The sequence below is a fragment of the Marmota marmota genome, unplaced genomic scaffold (genome assembly GCF_001458135.2).
Source record: "Marmota marmota marmota unplaced genomic scaffold, marMar, whole genome shotgun sequence".
Taxonomy (NCBI): Eukaryota; Metazoa; Chordata; class Mammalia; order Rodentia; family Sciuridae; genus Marmota; species Marmota marmota.
The window spans coordinates 2,283,261-2,306,488 of NW_025999946.1; the positions used below are offsets into that span (position 1 = coordinate 2,283,261).

The 23,228-nt window shown below is 42.2% G+C and overlaps 1 protein-coding gene across 24 annotated transcripts in view; it reads left to right on the plus strand.

Annotated features, from left to right (window-relative positions):
- The window catches only part of Kcnma1 (potassium calcium-activated channel subfamily M alpha 1), an 888,761-nt gene that overhangs the window by 516,232 nt on the left and 349,301 nt on the right, over positions 1-23,228 (plus strand). For all 24 annotated transcript variants that reach the window (XM_048801821.1, XM_048801797.1, XM_048801798.1 and 21 more), the window contains exon 4: positions 9,640-9,701. In XM_048801821.1, the coding sequence (XP_048657778.1) occupies positions 9,640-9,701 (62 nt within the window). The remainder of the gene's footprint in view (positions 1-9,639; positions 9,702-23,228) is intronic.

Genomic DNA, 23,228 nt, shown 5'->3' on the forward strand with positions numbered 1-23,228 from the left:
GGCATGGTCTTCTGAAACTTTCAATCATATCTGGTGCTTTAGCTGCAGTTATCAGAGACAAAATAGATGATGTTCCAGTCAGAGCCTCTATCACTAAGAAATTCAAGGCCAGCTTTGAGCCCTGTTGATAGACCAGGAGGGAGGAGGGGAGTGGAAGAGGAAAGGCAGGGACCCATATAAGGTCTCTGTGGCTACATGGGGGACAGGCTCTGGAGACTAAAGGAGAAATGCCAGCTTTAGTAAGATCAAACAGCTAGAGAAGCTAGAGTCATTTGTACATAGTAACAAGTTTCCAGGAAATAGCCATTGCTACTGGAAGGAGGACACAAGTAAACTTGTAGGAGAATGAGTCTGTTTGGATCTCTAAATGTGAGATACTTCTGGATTCCACTTGTAGCTGCTCAGAATATCTTGCCCATTAAAAAAATGTGTGTGTATATCTATCTATCTATCTATCTATCTATCTATCTATCTATCTATCCTGGCATTTAAGCCATTTGTAAATCTACTGTGTTCAGCTCAGTGTATTAAGTACATTCTTATTATTATGCAGTCGTCACCACTATCTATCCATACAATTTTTCCTCTTGCAAAACTGAAATTGTAACGCAGTTCCCCATTCTCCCCTCCCCATAGTCCCTAGGCCACCATTCCTTTTTCTGTCTCTGTGAGTCTCAGTCCTGTAGGGAGCTCACATGAGTGGAATTATCCAGTATTGGCCTTTGTCACTGGTTTCTTTCACTCAACCCGCTGTCCTCAAGGTTCATCAATAATGTGGTCTGTGTCAGAATTTCCTTTTTTTTTGAGAGGCCAAAAAGCATCTGTCTGCTAAGAGCCATAGCCAAGTAGTATGATGCATGGCATTTTTGGTTGAAAGGTGACGCCAGCAAGCCATTGAGATGATATGATTATGTTAAGATCTGCATTCATATGGATATTAGACCCCTGCTGTCCACCTTGGCCTGCTATAGGACTCCTGGAGAGTTCCCATTGGTTGGGGAAGTGTAGTAGGAGGGAATTCCTGAGGAGGGATTTCCTGTTGCCGGGCAGGGAGAACACTGTGTGTGTTGGTTGGCATTTTTCCCCCTGGGAGCCTACGGGGCATTGGCGGGGAGTTTCAAAATAAAGTTTGTTCCTGTTTGAGTGGCTCGTGATTTTGTGCCTAGCCAGACTATGGCATCTGTCAACTATACATATCATTTTGTTTATTGACACAACAGTAGACACTGGGTTCCTATTACCTTTTGCCTGTTGTGAATGATGCTGCTCTGAACATGGATGTCCAAGTATATGCTTGAATCCCGGCTTGACTTTAGTTTTGCCTTTAATATAATCTAAGGACTGGCAAGATTTGAGAAGTAGGGCAGAGATGGCTACAAATTAGTCCTCAGTGACAGTGAATAGCAACTGGTGACCCGACAGTGCTATAGAAGATTTCTCTTCTTATAAACCTAATTAAATTAAAAATCCAGTTGGCCAAGGCACCCGTAGTTAAGCCAACAATTTCTCTAAAAGCTCATTAGCTGCAAACTTGGGAATTCCACCAGCAGATGGAACTTCCCTTACCCCAGCACCAGATTTTTCAATAGTAAGACAGGAAATGTCTTTCCAACTTGAGACCTCAAATGGAAGATTTTATCTTGCTTGTCAGTGCATGGGTTCTGATGTCGTTGTAAAATTATGCAAAATGCAACCTTTTAAGTTTTATGAGGCAACTTCAGGAAAGGCATGGGTTTTAGGGAAATTTTTCTGACTTACCGTTACAATGGTTTTTCTTCATTTCATTTCCTTATTTCACTTATTGTAAATCGGGACCTCAGAAGAACACATTTGACTTTTCTGTGTTTTCAGTTTGGGCAAAATGAGATGAGAATGTTTCTTAGTATATTCAGCAACAAAATCCAGGATGTGAACACAGCCCTGCCACAATTGGGGAGCACTGCCCTGCAGAAGCTCACATGCCTGACGATACAGTTAGGGCAACATGATCCCTTGGAAAGAAAGAGGGCAGACAATTAGCTTGTAATTTATGACCCAGATTCTTCTTTGGGGAACATTAAAAACTAAGAGGAATTCAGATCCTCTATCTCTCTATATACTAGTGAAATTCATCTCTGTCCTCCCTCAAAAAGTTCATTATTGAATTAATTGTGTCTACATACCAGCAGACAGATGATCTATAAGAAACTTGTTCTTTGTAGCTTACACTAAGAGGCTTTTTCAGGGCTTCCCGACTATAGAGTCATTTGGAAATAACTTGATTTAAAGAGACAATGTGCTGGGCATATAGGTGGTTAATAACTACCAATAGAATCCAGCATTAGTGGTAAATGATCAGTTTATCTCCATGACCCTCGCAGTGTGTGCATGTGTAAATGAATTGATATGTTCATTTCTTACCTGTATGTTGGCATTTGTGTTATTTTTATGTCTCCACACCTCACCTCCTCAAGAAAGTGCTTCAGTTTGTTTTTGCAGATTCCTAGTTCAAATCTTAACTTTTCCACTTCTTCACTGAACGCTGCCCAGGTCTACCACCTTAGCTGAATCTAGTTTTCTTGGAGTTTCCCTCGTGCCTGCCTCCCTTAGGGAGGTTGCTTGTTTCTTGGTAGCCCAGAGACCACTGTACCCTCTGCCCCCACCCTGGACCCAGTGCCCCTCCATCCTTGTTCAAAAGCTTTTCTTCCAAGGCTCCTGCCATCCAAATCCTTCTCTCGTCTCCTCTTCCTGATGCCTCCCCACCATTCACCAGTGGCTGCCCTGCTTGACTCTCTGCTCTTGATGCCAGCTCCCGTCATCCCTTCTGGTCTGTGCACCTGAATCTCGGAGTCTTATGCAGGTGGGTCTTTGGCTCCTCCACTCCGGTGCTCTTCATCCCCACTCTGCTTCCTCTGGGTGTCTCCTCAGTCCTGCCATCACCTGAAACTTCATCTCACCTCTATCAGAGGTTTTAAACTGATATAATAGGGCAATCCATGTCTTGTTTCCAGTGAATGAATTAGCAGTGTTTTGGTTTGTACACTTCTTTAAGTCAAATGTAATATGCCAGAATGTCAGGCAGCCTTGGAATTTAGGGGATGTTTGAATGTTTAAATGGTGGCATCAGAATGTTTTATACTTTACAAATCTTTTAAAATTTATGATCACTGAAGTTCCTTTTTTGGTAGCAATATTATATCTTCTACTAAGAACGGTTAATGGTTTAGAATGGAAAAACATATCACTCCACTTGTCATAATATGAAAAAAATGTCTTCCTTTTTTCCTTTAAGAAAACACCCAGACTCAGAACTGAGGACTTCTGGGGGTAAAACCTGCAGAATCATGAACTTTTCAAAGACTCCCAGAGGTAGGAGGGAAGTCGACTGGGGCAGACCACCACTCAATTAATTCCTTGTTGTGGTGGCACAGCTGAGACCTAGGCCCGTGAGTGAACTGACCAGTGGCCCCTCTAAGTCCTTTTGTATTTTGTCTGGTGTCAGTTTTGTGGACTGACATATGACATGAGCAATTGATTGTGCTGTTGGAAACAAGAACTATAAACTGAAGGATCTGTGGGGTGTGTGCTTTTGATTTTACATAACAAGCCTCTTGGACACAGATTCAGTGACAGGCGTTATTATTATCATGCTGAATTATAATTATGCACAAAGGGTATATAGTTGGCAGGAAAGAGTGCTGCGTTTTCAAGCCAAGGTTTTCAGTTCTTTCCCTGTATGCATTAAGCTACTAAGGTCCCCACATATTATGGTTTAAATATTTAATGTCCCCTGAAAAGCTCATGTGTTAGGCAATGTGGGAATGTTCAAGTAGGGAATTATTAGATGACAAGAACAACAACCTCATCAGTGGGTTAATTTGTTTGATTGATTAATAATTTGAATGGGCTCCTGGGTGGCAACTGTAGGCAGATTAGGGATAGCTGGAGGAAGTGGGTCATTGGGAGCATGGCATTGGACAATATCTTGGCCCTCGCTCCTTATTCTCTCTCTCTCTTTTGGGGCTACCCATGAGCTGAGCAGCTTTCCTCTACCACATCCTTCCGCCATGATATTCTGCCTTTCCTCAGGCCTTGAACAATGGAACTGGCAGACCATGGACTGAGACCTTGAAACTGTGAGCCAAAATAAAATTGTCCTCTTCTAAGTTGTTCTTGTTAGATATTTTAGTCTCAATGACAAAAAATTGACTGACATACCGTCAAACACTCATCTGTTCTAATCCCATCTTTTCACAGATTGGGAAACTGAGTCCCAGAGAGATTGTGTTATACTTAAGAGAGAATACTGTTTATTATGGTCCTGTGCTTCCCCCCCTCCATGTTGGTCCTACTATGTGCTTGGTGTCTATCCTTCTTTAGAACAGGTCCCCTCAGGTGGACATAAAGTGACAGGAATTCTTTCCCTTTCCTGAATTTTCCACCCTTGCTTTTATCTTCTCCTTCTATTTTGGGGGAGTTTGCAGTGAAGGTGATTTTACTTCTACCCCTGATGCTTCCTTTGGCAATGTGAAGCATTTTGTGTGTGACATTTCTTAAATCCACAGTGTTCTCCTGAGAGATTGAAATTTGTAGATCCCTTCTGAGGGGCAAAAGACAGGCCTGGTTTAGCAATATCACCTTTGTATTTCTCTGTCTCTCACTCTGGGCCTTGTGCCTAAGAATAAATGTTTGTTGGAGTTGTTAAATTCACCGGACCAAACATGATAATTTAGATGATGGGATGGTATTATCTCTCAGAAACAAAATGTCCCCAGATTGTTTCTCTTGGTAATTCTTATATCTATTTTTCTGTATATAGTGAATTTTGTCATATGTAAATTATACCTCAATAATTTGGGAATCACGTAGAGAAATTTGTCCATTTTCTGAGAAGGGTCTCTACTGCCAGTAGCTGGATTCTACATCAAACATGGAGAATCACTAATTAGGGTCATTTGTTCTACTGTGAGCTGAGGAGACTATGCACAGCCTGCTCAGGAGAGAATTAATTCATTCTCCTCTCTGTACTTTCTCAAGTACTCCTAGCAGATCCTCCAAACCTGCAGGCCTCATGCATATGTTCTAATGGGCTAATTGTTAAGGCGACATTTGTAAATTAATCTCTGACTTGAGCTAAGTGGTTTCCCCTAATGGCTTTAATTCAGCAACTCCCACTCTTGGCCACATGTCAGATTTCTGGAAGAGCCTGTTAAAAATAGAGGTGCCCAGCTTCCCCTCCCCCGCTGGTGGCTGCCTGGCCCAGGGTGGGAAGAAGGCATCTCTGCTTTTTAAGAAAAATTCTCCAGGTGATAGGATTCTGGTGTCAGCCACCTCTGTGTCTGTCTCAAATCCATCTCTGAAGGCTGTGTAGCTAGCTTCACATGCTAGTTGAAAACATTTGGGCCTCAACCTGGCAACTGGAATCCAGGTTCTAGAATGGGTGAGGTCTCTTCTCTAATGAACCACCTTCCCTGACTCAGGCCCCTTTGTAGTCACATCACTGAATCTGCCTTTTCCCAGGAGCTCGGGGAACTGAGGGGAACTATTCCCTACTTGGCTATACTAGTTTTCATTTCTGTAAAATTTCTCAGGCTTTTGGAAGGTCGTCATGGCCTGCTAGAGTTTCCATTTTGGAAGATGGTTGTGAAACTCCCTCTCGATTACCATCAGATTCCCTCCTTTGTTGTGGTGTTGTTTTAACACACTGTGTGTGTTCGTGGTATTCTGTGTAAATGTTTCATGCTTCATCTTGGAGTTAAGGAAAATTGATGACTGTCTTTCTGTCAGTAACAATAGCATATAAAGTAACTTTATATGCTATTGTTCTAATAACATTGATCAAATGGCTTTTGTGTTTTGGAGTCTCACACTCTGGAAATATCACCTAGTATTCAGCATCACCAGGTAGCATGTGGGTATTTTCAGTAAATCTAAGAATATGGTAGGCAGTACCATGCAAGGAAGACAAGGTGATTTGGAGTGTCCAATCTATAGGAAGTGGGAAATGCTGGACAGGCTCTGGAAAGCAGAAGTTGTGCTGTGACTGCTAATGTTAGGTGATCTCCTGTGTGAGGCTCCTGCCTACAAGTCTAGGTCTGGGACCTGCTTCATAAAGTGCTTGGTCTTCGTGAGGATTATTCTGTTGGAGGCCATGCGTGTTTTGCTCTCTTAGGTACTGTGCTCTTTTGACCTCATTTTACCATGTCCCTACCCCTGGGACTATAGGAATACATGGAGGGATCTCCAGTGGCCCTACCCTTTTCAAAGGCATCTTGGAGTAAGCATAACTTGTTCAAAGAAAAGACACTTTAAAAATGAAGAGCTATTAGTCTGGTGTGGTGGTGTAGGCCTGTGATCCCAGTGATTGGGGAAGCTGAGGCAGGAGGGTCGCAAGTTCAAGGTCAGCCTGGGCAACTTAGAGAAAAATTGTCTCAAAATCAAAAGAAAGGAGGGAAGGAAGGAACTGAATCTTAATCTGGTTCAATTCCCAGTTCCAAAAAAAAAAAAAAAGGAAGCATGAAGTGATAGCAAGACAAGATCCCCTGTAGTACTTATACTTCTCCAACTCGGTTTATTAATGATCTATATAGTTACTATCTTACTATAAATTGACTATACCTATACTGAACATTTACCACTAATCGAGTAATAGCATAGAATTTATCTGTATAAGGACTACTCTGTAAAGAGTACATTTTATAACTCCAAGTGGACTTCAGTCTTTTGTTTCTCTGGACCTATGCATAGTATATGTTAAATAAGTACTTACTATTTGGAGGCTTTATATAAAATAATTATTATCATTTAGAAGAAGATTTAATCATTTTGTATTCTTTATTTCCTCTCTTTCTTTCTTTTAATTTACAACAGGGGTCTCAGACAATGAGAATTTGTTAAAGGGAGAGAGAAAGAATAAACTAGACCTTTTGGGTGGCTTTGCTAAAGCCATGAGGAAGGAAGTCCAGTCTCTTCTGGTTCTATTTTCCTGAACAAATTCAAAGGGTTAATGTCTTCCTGCAGCACCTGGATCCAGGTTGACAATGTCATCAATGACATGATCAAGAGGTATTGAGAGAGTTTCAAGATGCCATGCACATTTACCTTTATTGGTCAGTTCCTGCATGGAGACAGCTGCTGATGGATCATGGTGAGTGGGACAGTTTGGCTTCCCTGGACCTCACCAAGAGCAAGCCTTCTGGCTGAACACATGGCCCCCGGCATAGTCCATGAAACAGAAAGAAGGTTCAGTGCCTTGGAGCTATGGAGGTCATTTCCATCCCGTGTTTTTTTCCTGCGCTTGCGCTCTCTCTCTCTCTCTCTCTCTCTCTCTCTCTCTCTCTCTCTCTCTCTCTCTCTCTCTCTCTCAGAGATGCTGATACTTGAGAGCAGCAGGATCCCCACCCTCTTGTCACTGTCTGATTTGCTTAAATAAGCAACATGTTAATTCCCATCACGGATACCACATGGAGGCAGCTGGTAGGCACTAGTTACTTTGGCCATCCTGTTGCTGGGAAAGAGCTATTGCAGAAGGGTTAGATTTTAATTCCTTATAGAACTATGTAGATGCCATCTGCAAGGACTTTTGCTTTCCTTTCCTGCAACTATGGCTTTTAGTGGCTTAGGACCATCTAACTAGCTCTGACAGAAGCTCAGTATTCAGGGACACACAGGGAACCAGATCAACAGGGATTAGTCTGGGATCCAGTGTTTATGAATGAAAAGGCCTTTCCCCCCTTGTTTTGGCCACACCCCTTCCCTTTGCAGCTTTTTGAGAATGAGGTCAGGGCCAGGATCTAAGTGCTTATGTCAAAGAAATAGCAATGCAGCTCCAAATTAATCTTCAGCTTATATTTTGCTGCCTCCTTCAGATAATAGAGGATAAAGCGGAGGCCTGTGTATGTTTTATTTTCACATCTACCTTTGCAAGGAATATATGAATGAATGCGTGTGAGGGGGAAGAGGGAGAAAGGCCAGCCCAGAGAGATTCTGCTGGGTAGCTGGTAATTACTGAGAGACTGCAGGAGTTTGCTTGGATTCAATGGAGCATGTTTTGGTTTTCAAAACAAAATGGAAGAATAAAATAAACCCGGTGGTGTATTGTTTTTAACACTTTCTTTCATAAGGAAATTTTAGCAGTTGCTATGAAGCTGCATGTTACCTTCGCAGTGTTCAGTTATTTTGTCGTTTTTCATAGTGTTTAGAGACCAGCAGTCCTCCCCAGGAGTTCCTTGTAGGTTTGCAGCAGTTCAAATGAGAATCTCATGCAGATTTCATTTTCCATCACTGGCCAACTTTGGTATACACACAAAATGCAGGTTATGTGTGATTTTCTTTCTTATATACACATGTGCACACACACATGCGCACAAAGAGCTTGATCATGGCTAGTCTTTCCATGAATTGAGATTCATCTCTGTTCATCAGCCAGTGCCAGCAGATGTTCTTATAGGGGTGGTCCCAGGAGACCTCCACTTCTAAGGCCCTTCAGCCTGCTTCTACTTAGGATATTAGCATATCTAAAAGGCATCTGTTGACTGGCAGGTGGGAATTGTGTGTGCTGGTGATGGTGTTTACTTTTTGTCTCAGGCTCAATTGTTGGCCCTTGGCCTCTTTTTTATTCTTGACCTGTCCTTTATATGCTTTAATTGCCTCCTCTGTGAAAGATTAAATAAACACATTGGAATGTTGAGTGAAGACTGAAGTGTCAGTATCAGTCTAATCCGCTACATATTCACATGATAGACTTTGGCATGACAGGTTTGAGGGAGATGCCAAAACTGTCTTTTATATCAAGGGTGATTAATTTTGAGTGAGATGTGTAAAGAAGGATGAAGATTGTCATTTAACTGGATGAATGTATTAACTAACTTGGCTTTCTATACCTAAACTGCTTCCTAAGTACTTGAGAAGTGTTATAACTACATACCTGTAGTGTATACACGGTGAATGTTCATACAGCTCTGTCTGTGTGCACATGCCCATATGGATATTTGTACATGCAAATCTGTGCTTTTCAAATGGATCTTTCTTGTGTGGAGACAGAAAGCAGATTAGTGGTTGTCTGAGGCCAGGAGATGGGAACAGGGATTAATTTAACGGGCACAAAGGATCTTATTGGGATAATGAAGATGTTCTGAAAGTGGATTATGGTGATGGTCACACAACATGGTAAATTTACTAAAAGCCATTGCTGAATTGAATGCTTAAAATGGGTGAATATTGTGGCATGTAGATTATACCTCAACAAAGCTGTTAAAAATTGATATTCTGTATTGGGGTCTCTTTAGATTCTAAATCACATAACACAACAAATCTTATCACCTCAGATCTTTACCTGCTCTTTTCCCCCTGAAGTGTATTGATTTCAGTCACAGAGAAGCTGGACCTTCAGATAACAGGACCAGATAAAAATCCCAGTGCCCGGAGAGGTAAAAGTCTGCCTTGACCCCTATTGGCAAGGAACAAGGGTGCTGCCCACTGCCAGATGAGAAGGTGACATCAGATGGCCTGTGGGGGCAGTAAGGGCACGCAATTCCAACCAGGTTCCTGAAGGCAGTTGGCACCATGTTTCAGTTGCTGCTGCAAGTGTCAAAAAAATAAAGATAAATAAACAGCCTGATGTCTGGCTATAAAGTGATGGCATTTTCCTCTTCTTTGCAGGTTGTGTTGGTCTTTGCTCTCAGCATTGGTGCACTTGTGATATACTTCATAGATTCGTCAAAGTGAGTATTCAAATACGTTGTTCCTGCCCTCTCTTTCTAAAACAACCATGACCCTGTACACTGATGAATTTATTTCCCTTAACACCAACCCCTGCAAGAACCTCCCGAGTGCGGAAGACGTTTGGAGGAAGGCAGGGCTCTTCTGTGCTATTTCCTGAGTGGGAAAGAAAGCTCTCAGAGGAAGGCTGCCTGGATTCAGCTGGCATGGGAGGGAGGGGCCTCCCATGGGGTCAAGCCTTCTTGCTGGGTATTATTTATTTTAAATAGCTATTTCCTCATAAAGTATTTGTGCTGAAGATGTCAAGAAGTTAAGAGGGCTTTGATGGGCAATTGCAACCTCTGGGAGGGTGACAGTTCCATAGCATCTGAAGCTATTCTTGCATGGTTGTAGGAGCCTTTTCTCATTTGGGTTTCCCGTGCTTTGATCCTGTTGGAGGGCAGATTAGAAAGCAAGGTGTTATTCTTTCACCAGCCAACCCAACATTTAGCTGAAGCATCATATGCTGGTGCTTCTTGAATTGTGAAAGTAAGGGACGTGGGACAAAGGGATTCAAGATGAATCCTGGAAGTGGAGGTGACCAGGGCTATCTGAGAACTCCTGCAGGGGACACTCTTGCATACCTCTGGGTACCTACTGAGGGAACTGGTGCTCCAGGGTGACCTGGGTCCCAGATGGCGAGCACCCTCCAGAGGCTGAAGAGAGCACCTGCTGGAGCTGCCAGGTGACAGCTACACCCTCTCTGGTCCCCTGGATGCATCATTTGTTCCAGTTTTTCTAGTGCCGTCATCCATCGAAACTGAGAAGTGAGCAGAGACGGAGTCAGTCTTGTTTTTCTGTTGCAATGGGAATTTGATGACTCTGGCCAAGGGACAGTGACCTTGAGCTTCTCTTGCCCTCGCTATCTGTGGTGAGAGTGCTTTTAACACTTTTAACTCCATTCCTCATGCTGTTGGAAACTAGACTTTGATTCTAGGAAACCTGCCTCTTTTGTCTGTTGGTTTGGACTTGCTGTGCCTGAATACTGAGCTCCGTGCTCATTTTTTCTGAGACTCTGGTTGGTGGTGATTTCATGCACACCTAAACTCTAAATGTCTCAGAGCATTCTGGTCACCAGCCAGATGATTTTTGTGCATTGGGGTGCAGAGGCCAAAAAGTCATGTAAGGGAAAATAAAGAAGACATCTCCTCTGATCACCTGTCCCTGGGAGTCAGCCACAACTAAGACTGTTGAGTGCCTCAGCCAATCCTTACATCCAAGACCTGCTTCCCTCACTCTCTTGAATGGAGGGACCTTTTACAATCCTCAGGGGATGAGGATGCATACTTGTTTCATCAAAAATCGCTAGCCAAGAATGGAAGCATGTTTTTAAATTTGGAAGATTCCAATTGGCATGTCATGGAAGGTAAGCCCTCTTTGAATATTTACATTTAGTGTTTCTGGACCCTATTGGAATTCAACTGGAGTTCTAAATCCCTTGGTCTTATTTCTCCCATCTCTCCCAGGGGTGTTCTCATAGGTTGTGGGTCCCCTGCTGGGGAAAGAGAGAGCACACCTTACGTAAAGGTGAGTGTCGTGCCCTGTTGGAAGGACAGATACCTCAGCTGCACCTTCCCTCCCTTTTTACTCCTCTGTAATACTTGGAAATAAAATGCTCTTTGTTGGATGGATCTGGATGGTGTCCTTTTTTTCTAGCGTCTACTAGGAGACAGTCTTTGGCTCTCTGGGTCTGGTGTTCTCATCTGCATGGAAGAAGATAGAAAAGGATGAAATTCCCCAAGGCAGACCCTTTCTCCTAAATGCTCTGCCTGCCTCCGTGTCCTTTGGAATTAATTCTGACACTGCAGAGCCTTGTGGAAGCTGGCATTGGAATCCCTCTCTGATTCTTTGATGGACTTGCAAGGAGTCTCTACCAAAGCTGGTCTTAGAGATGAGACTGTCCTTGGAGACTGCCCTGGCCTCATCCTAGCTTTAGCCCATCTCTCTTCTGTATCATTAAACTGTGCAGTTTATCCTAGCAAGACTTTGTTTATTAAAAAAAAAAAAAAAAAAAAAGACTTTGTGGCTCTTTGTGTAGCCCAATCTACTTTTCATTCACCTGACTTCTTTTGGTCCTAAGACCATATTCCAAGATTTTGACCCATGAGGGACCCCATCATCTATCAGCACAAGAGAGTCTTTCATCTTCTTGGGGAGAGTCAGAAAGTAAGCTCAGCTTAAGCAAGGGGAACATTAGAGTAGAATCTATAAAGTTAACCTTTATGATAAGCCAATGAATTCCCAGGAATAAAACGAAATGAAACCTATTGAACAAACCACAATCAAGCTTAGTGAACAAGACAAAATGAAAGTTTGTCCACATACAAGCAAGATGCAAATGGAAAGAGGTTAAGAAAATAGAATAGACATTCTTAAAGTCTATCCTTTTCATTCAAAACTATTACTAACTGAACAGTCATGGTTTGGCTGGCCTTCTGGACATCTTGCAAAGTAGCTTAGAACTTCTCTCGGAAATTATTCTGAGTCATCACCTTGGAAAAAAGTACCTAATATTCTTGAGATGAATTTTAGTTAGCATTTACTCCCTTGAAATAAATAAATCTGGAGTGAGCCTAATTAATTAGACTGACATTGTCCATGAAATGGCTTGTCTCACTGTATTTTAACCAGACCTAGTCCCACTAAAACAGTTAGGAACAGTACAAGTTCAAGATCTGAGGCTCTGCACCTTGTCTTTTGAGATGTGCAAAGAAAGCAGGTAAATATATAAAGAAGGCTCTGATGGTCCACTCTGCCAGCTTAGTCTCAGAGTAGGCCACGTCCAATTATACTTCGGACACACCAGCCAAGTGGTTTAATCTACCTCTGAGCATCAGCAGATAGATAAGGGAGTTCAGATAAATGTCTAATTAGCAGCTTTATGATTTTTTTAACCTTTCAAAGTGCATTTTACTTTAAGGATTAGAAGATAGGTTGTTCATAAAACCATCTTTTCCTAGGCATCTTTCTTTTGAGTTGTTAGGCCAGGATAGATAGATCTCTGAGTTGGTCTTTTTCATTCAAGGGTTCGAGAAGCAGTTCTTTGGGTCTTAATTTTCCTGGAAGGATCACCAGGGAAGATCATTCTTGTGGCCTCCAGTGGTTACTATTTAGCTGAGATAGAGTGCCTTTGAGCATCTAGAGTTGAAAGCCAAGGAGAATTATATTAAACTGTGTTAAAAGTACGCTTCATCATCCCAGTGATAGACTCTCTGGAAAGACCCAAGCAGAGGGAGGTGATCTTGCAAGTCTTTGGAAAGACATAAATGTCAGTGCCTTCATAATTGCATGAAGCTCATGATACTCACCCCTCCCAAATATCTCTTCTGATTAGCCATCCAAGGGGAACATTTTTATTCTTTTAAAAAGGCTTCTTACACAATTTATGCCCCATGTTGTCACTTCAGCTCCTAATTCTTTTTTTTTTTAACTGACAATTGAATTCAGGGCTTTGAGCGTGCTAGACAAGCACTCTACCACTGAGCTACATCTGTAGCTCCCCTAGCTCCCTATTCTGATGTCTCCCAATGCCTGAGACCTTTCCCAAATAGGAAAGGTTTTTTTTTTTTTTTTTTAAGTTATACAACCAAGTCGAGAGTTTCCTTTGATGGCCTATGAATGCTAATGTCAGTCACTGTTGCTGGTTCCCTTTGAGACAAGAATATTAATTCTTATTTAATAGATAAGGGATGGAGGGAAGAAAAGAAAGACCTGTGGATATCAGCATGAGAGCAGGATTCATGGGTTGCATAATGCAATGGTCCTGTTATTTCCAGAATTTCAAGAGAAAGTTGGAAGAGACAGCAGCTCAGAGCTCTGGGTATCTGCATTTTTTCCCAGAGGCATTCTGGGAAAGAATGACTCACACATGTGCAGATTTTCATTCCTTTGATTCATGTTTGAACACTGCTACTTCTTATGCTTTGGTTACGTGGATTATGAATATTTAATGCTGCATATGCCGAAAAATGAAGGTCAAGTCCTGCTCACTGGCGACTTCAAGGCAGGCTCTTGTCTCTGAAAGACAAACCACTTGCTGTGAGCAGAGTAAAACTGAAAGGTTATACATTGTTAAAATTTTCCTTAATGACTTTATCTGCTCCAAAATGGCTGGTACCCAGTATGGGCACCTGCTGATTTTGCCAGTCTTTGCTCTTGGCTTCTGGTCTCAGCACTGTTGTTTTGGGGATATGGACATTAGGGAGGAGGAAGGAATCAGCACTGATTTTGTAGAGCTTCTAATCCAAGAACTGGATTGCCAAGGTAACAGTGATGTTACAACCGGAAAATGGTCTCTCCCCAGTTTGTTTAAATTTTGCTTTGGTATTCGTTGGTTCGTTCATTCATTCATTCATTCATTCGTTTTGTATTCATTCATTAATGTTGTATTTATTAATTTATTTGAAGCATTTTCAGTGTCATAATGCTGAATATTGTCCAGGTGACAAAATAATTTTGGTTAGATTTGGTTATGGAGAACCATCTTGAAAGTGGTGACAGAAATTGATCAGATTTCTGTTGTCTCTGAAAATAAAACTGGTGCCACTGATTCAGTGAGGATACTCAGAGCTCTAGTGGAACATGTTAGTCACTCAACAGCTTTACCACCCATCTCCACATGGCCTGGCCTCTCATTCCCTGGCCAAAAATTGTCTTTCAAAGGGGGAGGAGAGGGCAAATGGGTGGAGGGAGCTCACACTGACTGATGGTGTGTTATGTGTGAGCTACTGTGCAAGACACTTTAAAATAAAATAAATAGCACCTGCAATCTCATCAAATTCTCCTAATAGCCTCCTAAGGTAAGTATTACTGTCCCCACTTTATAGGTGAGGAGGAAAAGCTGCAAAATTTGCCCCAAACTATGTGTCTAATGAGTAGTGGAGCTGGGATCTGACTCAGTATGTCTCACTCTCTTCTTCTTGTCAGGAAGTGAAATTCCAGATTGTGGAAGGAACCAAAGGGATTGAGTGTAATGTTGCAAGGTTGGGAGGTGGCTCCATCTCATCCTGCCAAATCATCTGTCCTGTTTTTCTTTTATTCTCTATGTCCCCATCCTGGGGGCCAGCTCTGCAGTGGACAGTGCTTTGGAGGGTCCTGTCACAGACTTCCCCCTAAGATGCTCCCAAGGGTCCTGTGTTATTTGAGGTCTGTTTGAGGCCTGATCTGTTTCTTCCTAATAATGCCTCAATAAGATCCTTTTTTTTTTTTTGATATTAGGGATTAAACCCCGGGGTACTTTACTATTAAGCCACATCTTAAGCCCTTTAAATTTTTTTTTTTTTTTTTGGTGGGAAGGACTGGGTTTTGTTCATTTGCAGAGAGTCTTACTAAATTACTGAAGCTGTCCTTGAACTTGCAATCCTCTTGCCTCAGCCTCCAGAGTCACTGGGATTTCAGGTGTGCTCTCTTGTGCTGGGAGATCCTGTTCCTTTTTCTTCATACTTTTTCGTTGGTGCTTTATAATTATACATAATGGTGAGAGTCATTATTACATATTTGTACATGCACATGAGATTTATTTCTAATTTTTAGAAATGTTTTTATTTGTGCATTATAGCTATATATAAGAGTGGGGTTCATTCTGACATAATAATATATGCATGGGATTCTTTTTAATCTCAGTAGAGTGGTAGCATTTCATGACAGAATAAGGTCAAGTTAGCAAAGAACAAGGAAAGTTGATTGTTTCTCAGGAGCTTTTCCCATCAAGGGAATTCTTTCCAAGTAGAGAAACCTTTGGCTTTTCCATCCGTTCCTCAATCTCTGTGCCTGTTACTTGGTACAGTAGATAATGAAAAATGCCCTGTTTCCCCACTCAGCAATTTTTTTTCCCTTTATAGAGCTACAGGATTTAGTTAATGTATTATTGTTTTGTGTTATGTTGTAGGAGATTTGTGTGCCTAGGAAACTAGTATTACCGAACTAAAGGGATTTCTTTTGAGGACTTGAAATGATATAACTGGTTTCTTCTCTGGCCTTGTTCTGAGTACAAAAAGGTGTTGACCCATTGTCTCCCCAAGTGCCTAACCTCATGAGTGGCACCTGGCAGAGCCCTGAGGGTTGCACAGGTATCATCACTGGGGTGGCTGACAGTGTAAGGTACTGTGGATACAAGCTTTCATTGTCACCACCAGCACACCCTGCCCAGGACAGTGGCCAGCCAGGCAGCCCAGGGCATACGGAAGGAAGCACATCCCTCAGCTGGCCTTTGGTTCTCAGCTCCTTTACGAAACAGGGCCTTTCTAGGTGCTGTGCTGATAAATGAGCCTCAGCTCTCTGCCTCAGTGCATTTTTCAAGAAGTCACGGCCTGTGTTTAACCTTTGTTGAAGAAGTCAAAGCAAATCACCACATGTGTGAAGCATCTTCCTATTCTTCTTTTTTCTTTTTTTAAATACCACCCCTTCTACCCTCCCCCCGCCCCCCGGCCCCCCCCCATTTTCTCTATCCTGGCTGACATTTTTATTGCCAGGCTTTGGTTTGGAAAATTATGGGCAGGGAAAGTTCAAGGGCAGGATGTTCAGAACAGCACTGCACATCTGTGAAGGGAACTCACCAGGAGAGCCAGCAGCTGTTCAAAGAATAGAATGTCAGATGGTGGAGGAGCCCAGCCCACTGAGGGAGGGGGAAGAGGAGCTGCCTGGGGGCAAAGAGGCTGTAAATAACTCCCAGTGGGAAGTCCTTGTCCCCTTTCAGAATTTAACCTTTGTGCCCACACTGGGGAGTCAGCCTAGCTCAAGCCTTCTACCTCATCCAGTTTTCTAGGGCATAAATCTGGTGGTGAAGATGGGAGAGTCTCCCTAGGTGTAGAGTCTACTTCCCTCTCTGTCTGGGTCTCCATGTGAGTGGGGCTGCTGTCTAATGGATGAGCTTTTCCTGTTTCCTAGTTCCTTCTGCTTTGGAGAGGTCATCTCTGCTGTCCCTATTGCTTCTCACTGCACAAGGCCCCCAGACACCTATGCAATAGCATCGTAAATGTCAAGGGAATGCCTACTTATTTGGGGCAGTTCATGGAAAAATTAAAAAAACTTGTTAAGAGAAGGAAGAAGGACTTAGCTTGGCCTTTCACATTCACTACAGAGAATACAATTGGCTCTCTGTACCAAAATAATTAATATAAAGCAAATATAATCTAGACTGGACTCATTTTTCATATTACTCATTATTCATTGTTATTATTTTTGTCTTCTGATTTTCAGTAAATCAATATTAAGACATTTCTGTGAGTCTGTAGAGATAAGGTTGCCCCTAAGCTGTGTGCCTGCCGGCCTTGCCTAATGGAGAAGTTGGCTCTGCTGGATTCAACCAACTGCAAATAGCAATATATGAAAAAATTTGCATCTATGTTGCACATGTACTGTGTTATTGCTGACTAAATAATATGGATTTTCATAGCATTGACATTGTATTATGTGTTATACTTTATGAGAGGTGACTTACTGTGCATGAGGGATGTGCCCAGGTCATATGCAAATACTTTGCCATTTTATGTAAAAAGGGTCCTGGAATAAGTCCTCCATACAAGGTATGCTATGAGTGCTTAAAGAGGGTTCAGAGGTAACTTTTGTCTACTGTGCCTCAGTGTTCTTTCCTGAGGAGTAAAGATTAGGTGGAAAAATCAAACCCAGCCAGGTGCCTTCTTGGGATTAGTTTCTGTCTTGTCCACTGGCAATATTGGTCCTGAATTCCTTAATTTTATGATCCTGTTTCTCTTTCTGTCTTCTTTCAGGGTAGGGGGTGAATAGGAGGTCAGCTCTGTTGTGGATGGTAAATAAGGCTGAAAGTGTTGGCTTGGCCAGTTTGGAATTTGTTATGCATTACTTTTGAGGACATCTTGCCCAATTGCTCATTTATTTTTTCCTATGAAAACACTATCTGATAACTATGTCTATAAATCCATGTTTGCCCTGCCCTCCAAAATTAGAATGAATTATTTCTGCCCTTTTCATCACTCTCCAGAATTTAAAAGGAATGTTTTGGATGATCTGACCCGCTTGAAGCCCTCTTCTCATTTCTTTCATAAGAACAGTTTTTGGCATGTGTAGGAATGTTTCACTATGAGGAAATGATAGATTATTGAGGAGATAGATAAGTTGCATCTGACTTAAGCATTACATAATTAAGACATACATAAAAACAACACATGGCACCCTCCTAATATGTATAAAATTTGTGTTTATGTGTGCAGTTAAAGTTCTATTAAAAATAAATTTGACAATTAACAACAACAACAACAAAAGAATGGTTTTGGTACAAGTGCAAGAAACACATTCTTTTTGAGGCCCAGTAGTTACATCCTCTGCAATCAGCAATAGTTTATATCCTAAGAGTGCTGGGTCTGCTCTCCACAGGGCAAGACACTGCTGGTGCTCTCCCTAAAGTCACAGGACAGGCATTCAGAACTGGCCCCTAGAGGTGGGTTTAAGAGCCAGCTGGAGGGAAATGCTTTGGCTCAGAGCAGTTTAACCCAAACACAAGGGCAGAGCTCACAACTGCAGTGGCACTAGGTGTGGTGGCAGCTTCGAGTACAGCTTTATCATGGGGTTTTTTGGGGCTTCGAGAGGTATGACCTTTTTTTTTCCTTTTGCCCCTTGCCCTCACAGCCCAGTGGCTTTGGGGAGACCCAAATCAATGATGAGTCATTTGTGTTTTAAAAATAGAATCCTTTGCAGCAAGGATGCCCTTTGGACTTTTTTCCCTCCTTTTTAAAAAATATTAATTTGTTCTAATCAGTTATACATGATAGTAGAATGCATTTTGACCCATCGTACATAAATGAAGCACAGCTTCTTATTTTCTGGTTGTATGTGATGTAGAGTTACACAGGTCACGTGATCATATATACACATAGGGTAATAATGTCCGATTCCTTCTACTATCATTACCTCCCTTCACTCCCCTCTGTCTAATCCAAAATATCTCTATCCCCCCCCCCCCCTGCCATTGTGAATTAGCATTCACAGATCAGAGAAAACATTCAGGCTTTGGTTCTTTGGGATTAGCTTATTTCCCTAACACAATATTGTCCAGTTCCATCCATTTACCTGCAAATGCCATAATTCATTCTTCTTTAAGGCTTAGTATTTTGATGCATGTATCATTGTGTAAGAAACTTGGGAGAAGAGTGTGTGTAGGGGGTTGAGAGATATGGATATTTATGTATCACCTATAAAATGAGTAGGAAAGCAGAGGATACAGGAATTGGCCAACAACCTATCACTGCAACAAGCTGAGATCTGTGTACCTGTAGCCTTAAAGGTAGATTTTGATTGAGTACCTACTGCGTGCAAGATATTTTGCTTGATATTAGGGAATTTTAAAATACTATCTATAAGGCTAGATCCTTTGTATTAAGATGTTTAAATTTTATATATTTTTACAAGAGTTAGGAAGTCAAGCCATAAGCGCAAAAAAAAAGTGAGGTAACAAAACAAGATAACAAGATATGAGGAGGTGATATATTATCTGCTACTAACACGAGAATTGCAGACACTAAACATAGAAGGCCCAGAAGCTGAAATGATAGCCATCTATGGAATGTTTTGGCTTAGGGCAAGATCTTGAATTGAGGAGTTGGAAAACTCAGTCTCATCAGAACTTGGGGAATCCACAAGTAGGGACCCTCACTGTGGCCTGAACCTTGACCTCGTGGTTTTTATTTTCAGTAAAGTCAAAGTCATGCCTTGAAATCAGCCACTGAGAACAGAGATGGAAAAGGGTTTGAGGCTAGCACAGCAGATCTGCTTCAGTGGCCATAGTACTTATTCTTCATCTGCACATGATTAAAATCTTCCGAAATTTCTATTTGGAAGTTTCTAAAAGTGACTGAAAGGCATCTTTTCCATCTTTTTTGAAACTGAGGGCTTTGCACAAGGGGCCATATGAGAACCTCTTCTATGGACTGGCCACATGCACAGCATCACAGGAAGGAGATAGGGAAGAAGTTAATAGCAAAATAAATCTGTGCTCTTGACAAACAGGCCATGCAGAGACCCAGGATGCTCGTCTGGAAGCCAGCGTTTGCCCCCCGGGATCTCATGGTGATTTTCGTCTCTTTTGGTACTTTTGCATTCTTGGGTCCCTTCTTTTGTAAGGAATGTTCGGACTTGTTATATTTTAAAACATCATTGGTATAAAAATAAATACAATCCAGACTGGATTCATGATTCATATATTTATTACTCATTATTCATTGTTATTATTTTTTCTTCTGATTTTAAATAGATCAATATTAAGACATTTTTGTGGGTCTGTAGAAATAAGGTTGCCCCTACGCTGTGTGCCTGCCTTGCTTAGTGGAGAAGGTGGCTGTTTCCCCTTTCCCTATTCACCCCATCCTTCTGGAAGTTTTCAGAGATAAGAAAACATGCTTGGAGACAGATGCCTTCTACCACACCCCTCCAATGTCCTCTGATGGTTTCAGATGCACAAATAAAAATAAACATTCCATTTTGAGCCCAGCTTTATAACTTGACTTTGGGAAATATTAACTTCAGCAACCCAGAATTTAAATGAAAATGGTGCCTGGAGAGAGATCAAAAATTTTAAGAAAACCTAGTAGTCTTGCTTTTCTGCAGAGTTTTGGAAAAACACGTGCCTTTTCCATTTCTGTATTTGAAAATGAATCTTACTTGCTTAAGAAATCTGTGCTGCTGTTAAAAAAAATAGCATTTGCTTTATTGGAGGTTTGAAAGTTCTAGTAGACAGGGGATAGATGATGTCAGATATCAGTGGGGCAGATCTAGGGGGGACCATGATGAGCTGAGAGCTTGGGCTGGCTCTTAAAGTGGTTTCCCTGCCCCTACTGATTGCTCCCAAGCAGAAATGCAGACTCATGTGGACAGATCTTCAGATATTTCAAAGAGGAGAGCAAACTGCACTTGTAAATGGCATCTTCAATTTTAAAATATTGGCCACTAACCCAGAACTTTTTAAAGTACTCTGCAGGCCAAGCACAACACCCCTGCACGCCAGATCTGGGTCTCCTGTTTTCGGCCTCTGTTCTAAACTGTCTCTCTCTGGTCTTGAATTAGCTCTGCTATGAAGTGCTAGGAAATGTTCTTAACTCTTGCTTTTCCACCTCCCCAAAAGGACCCCTTCTTGCAAGGTAGGGAATTCCTAGTCTCTGGATGCTCCAGGTTGTTTCCCATCTAACACATTTTCAAACAGTGCCTCATTTAATTTCCACTTCTCTCTAGACAAATACTGTATGTCACAGCAATAAATCAGCCACAACTTACTGTAAAGCCCCAAAGCTACATATCACTAACTCTACGTCATCTCTGAAAATAACGTCGTTAGAACCTCATAAACACACGCTCTGTTTGTTTAAGAACTGCCAGAGCTTTTTAAACATGGTTGCTAAGTCACAAGGGCGTATTTTCCAGGACATAAATGGAAGAGAACATATCCCCCCTTAAATTGTCAGATTCTTTATAAGAAGAGAAGCCCAAATCTGTCTGTTCTGCCAGTGTATTAACTTGACCAAAAGAGTTGATTATACTAAATGTGTTAGTGTTGATAATCTTTGGAGACAATCTTCTGACCAACTTAGCTCAGTGGGCCCCGTATATAAAATTTGGCTTAATGTCTAGCATATGTGGGTATAAAGCCTGGGTTGACATAGATAAATCCTGGCTGTCATTTTCATCAGCATTAAAGTTCAGTTTTCTGAGCACTGTGTTTAACATTTGCTGATGAAATTCTTATGCTGTGGTCCCTTCAAAAGCAAATTTGGAAGTATATCTAGGCCTTTCTCCCAGATTCAGTCCCAAGTCTGAGCTAAAGCTCCGTCACTGACCTTTCACTTTTTGTATGGAAACTTGGCAATTCATGCTAGGGCAGCATTAGGCTCTGTTTGAAGATGGAGCCTAGAACACAGATATTTTCAGAACCAAGAGAAAGATGGTTGTATAAATCCCATTTTCAGTAAATCTGCCTCATTAGTCTAGTTTCTGCATGGAAAATACTCAGATCACCCTTCACTTATCAAGATACTCTTAGGAAAATAACTATAGTGGTAGGATTTTTCACAGTGTTGGAATCTGATGTGTCCTTCTTAACAAGGACACTGTACCCCCCTGCCCTATTAATGCCTTGGAAGAATAGGAATTCTACTTTGGGGTGCTGGTGTTCACTATACCTCTCACCCTCACCCTCACCACATACCAGAAAGTGCAGAGAAGAAACCCATAACCCAGTTTCTAGCACAATCTGTCGTCAGACCCGAGAGGAGGCTGGGAGTAGATAAGGAAGGCGTTGTTGGGTAGATGTGTTCCTGTGTGCATGTGTGCACATGCTTGGAGGAGGCAGGCGGGAGCAAGAGTGGCAGTTCTGGCTAGTAAGATTACACATGGCAATGGATAAAGATGATCATGTAGACAGTGGGAGTTAGATGAACACAACAGAAATTTTTGCTTGTCAAGGATCTTAATTTGATCTATGGAACCCAAACCGTAGATTCTTTCTCTATAAGATTGGTTCATCTGATTGCTCAGCCATTTCTTCTGCTGTGAAGATCCTGGGGTCCACAGTGGGCCATCTACTGATACAAAGGCTGAGTGGCAATTCATGGGGATCCCTGTCCTCTGGGCCTGCCAAGCCTATCTAATTCCAAGTCTCTCGGCAGAGTGTTTTCTTTTGAGCAGGTGCCCCTTCCCTTCCCCAGTGCATTGGAATTTTTTATTTTTAATATTTGTTTTTTAGTTATAGGTGGACACAATATTTTATTTTAAATCCAGGGCCTCACACATGCTATATGAGAGCTCTACCTCTAAGCCTGAAGACACAGTACCCACGAAACCTGGGAGAGAGATCTTGGCTTCCCAGCTCTTCCTTCACACCAAGTAGAAAGAGGAGAGGAGGTGGAAAGGGATAAAGTCTTTGTTTGCTGCTTCTGCATTTGAGTCACCACCTGTTCTTGGAGGGGATATTCCTCCTTAGGCTGTGATTCAGGGCGCTGAGCAATCTCCAGCTGGTCATTCGACCAGAGACCCATGCTGTTGTGCCAGGATCCAGGCATTGTTGGGCACAACAGACTCCAAACAGACACCAACAGCTGCCAGCGGGATCTCCTGCCTACCAGTGGGGAAGAAGAGGGAGGAAGAGGACTCTGCCGGCTCGTCTACTGTCTTCAGACCAATTTGACAGCAAACAGAAGAACAGCTTGGGTGGGGAGAGGCCCCCTCTCTCCCAAATTCCCTACTTTCTTCAGATTTCTTCTTGTCCTCACCTGTCTCCAAGCCAGCCGACTGTGACAGTTTAATTGGTGCAGGGAAGGCCAGGCAGTAGGGAAGCAGGCAGGGGTGACCAGCGTTCTGGAAGAAGGAGATTCCCCTGAGAGGAGCGAGGGGAGCCATGACAGACAGGCCTGCGCACTGCATTCCGGCAGAAGGTCGAGGGGGCCCTGCTGGAACAGAGGGCCTGCTGGCTTCCTCCTCCATCCGCTGCTTGGGCCAGTATTGCACATGCGTATGAGTTGTTGGTGCCCCCC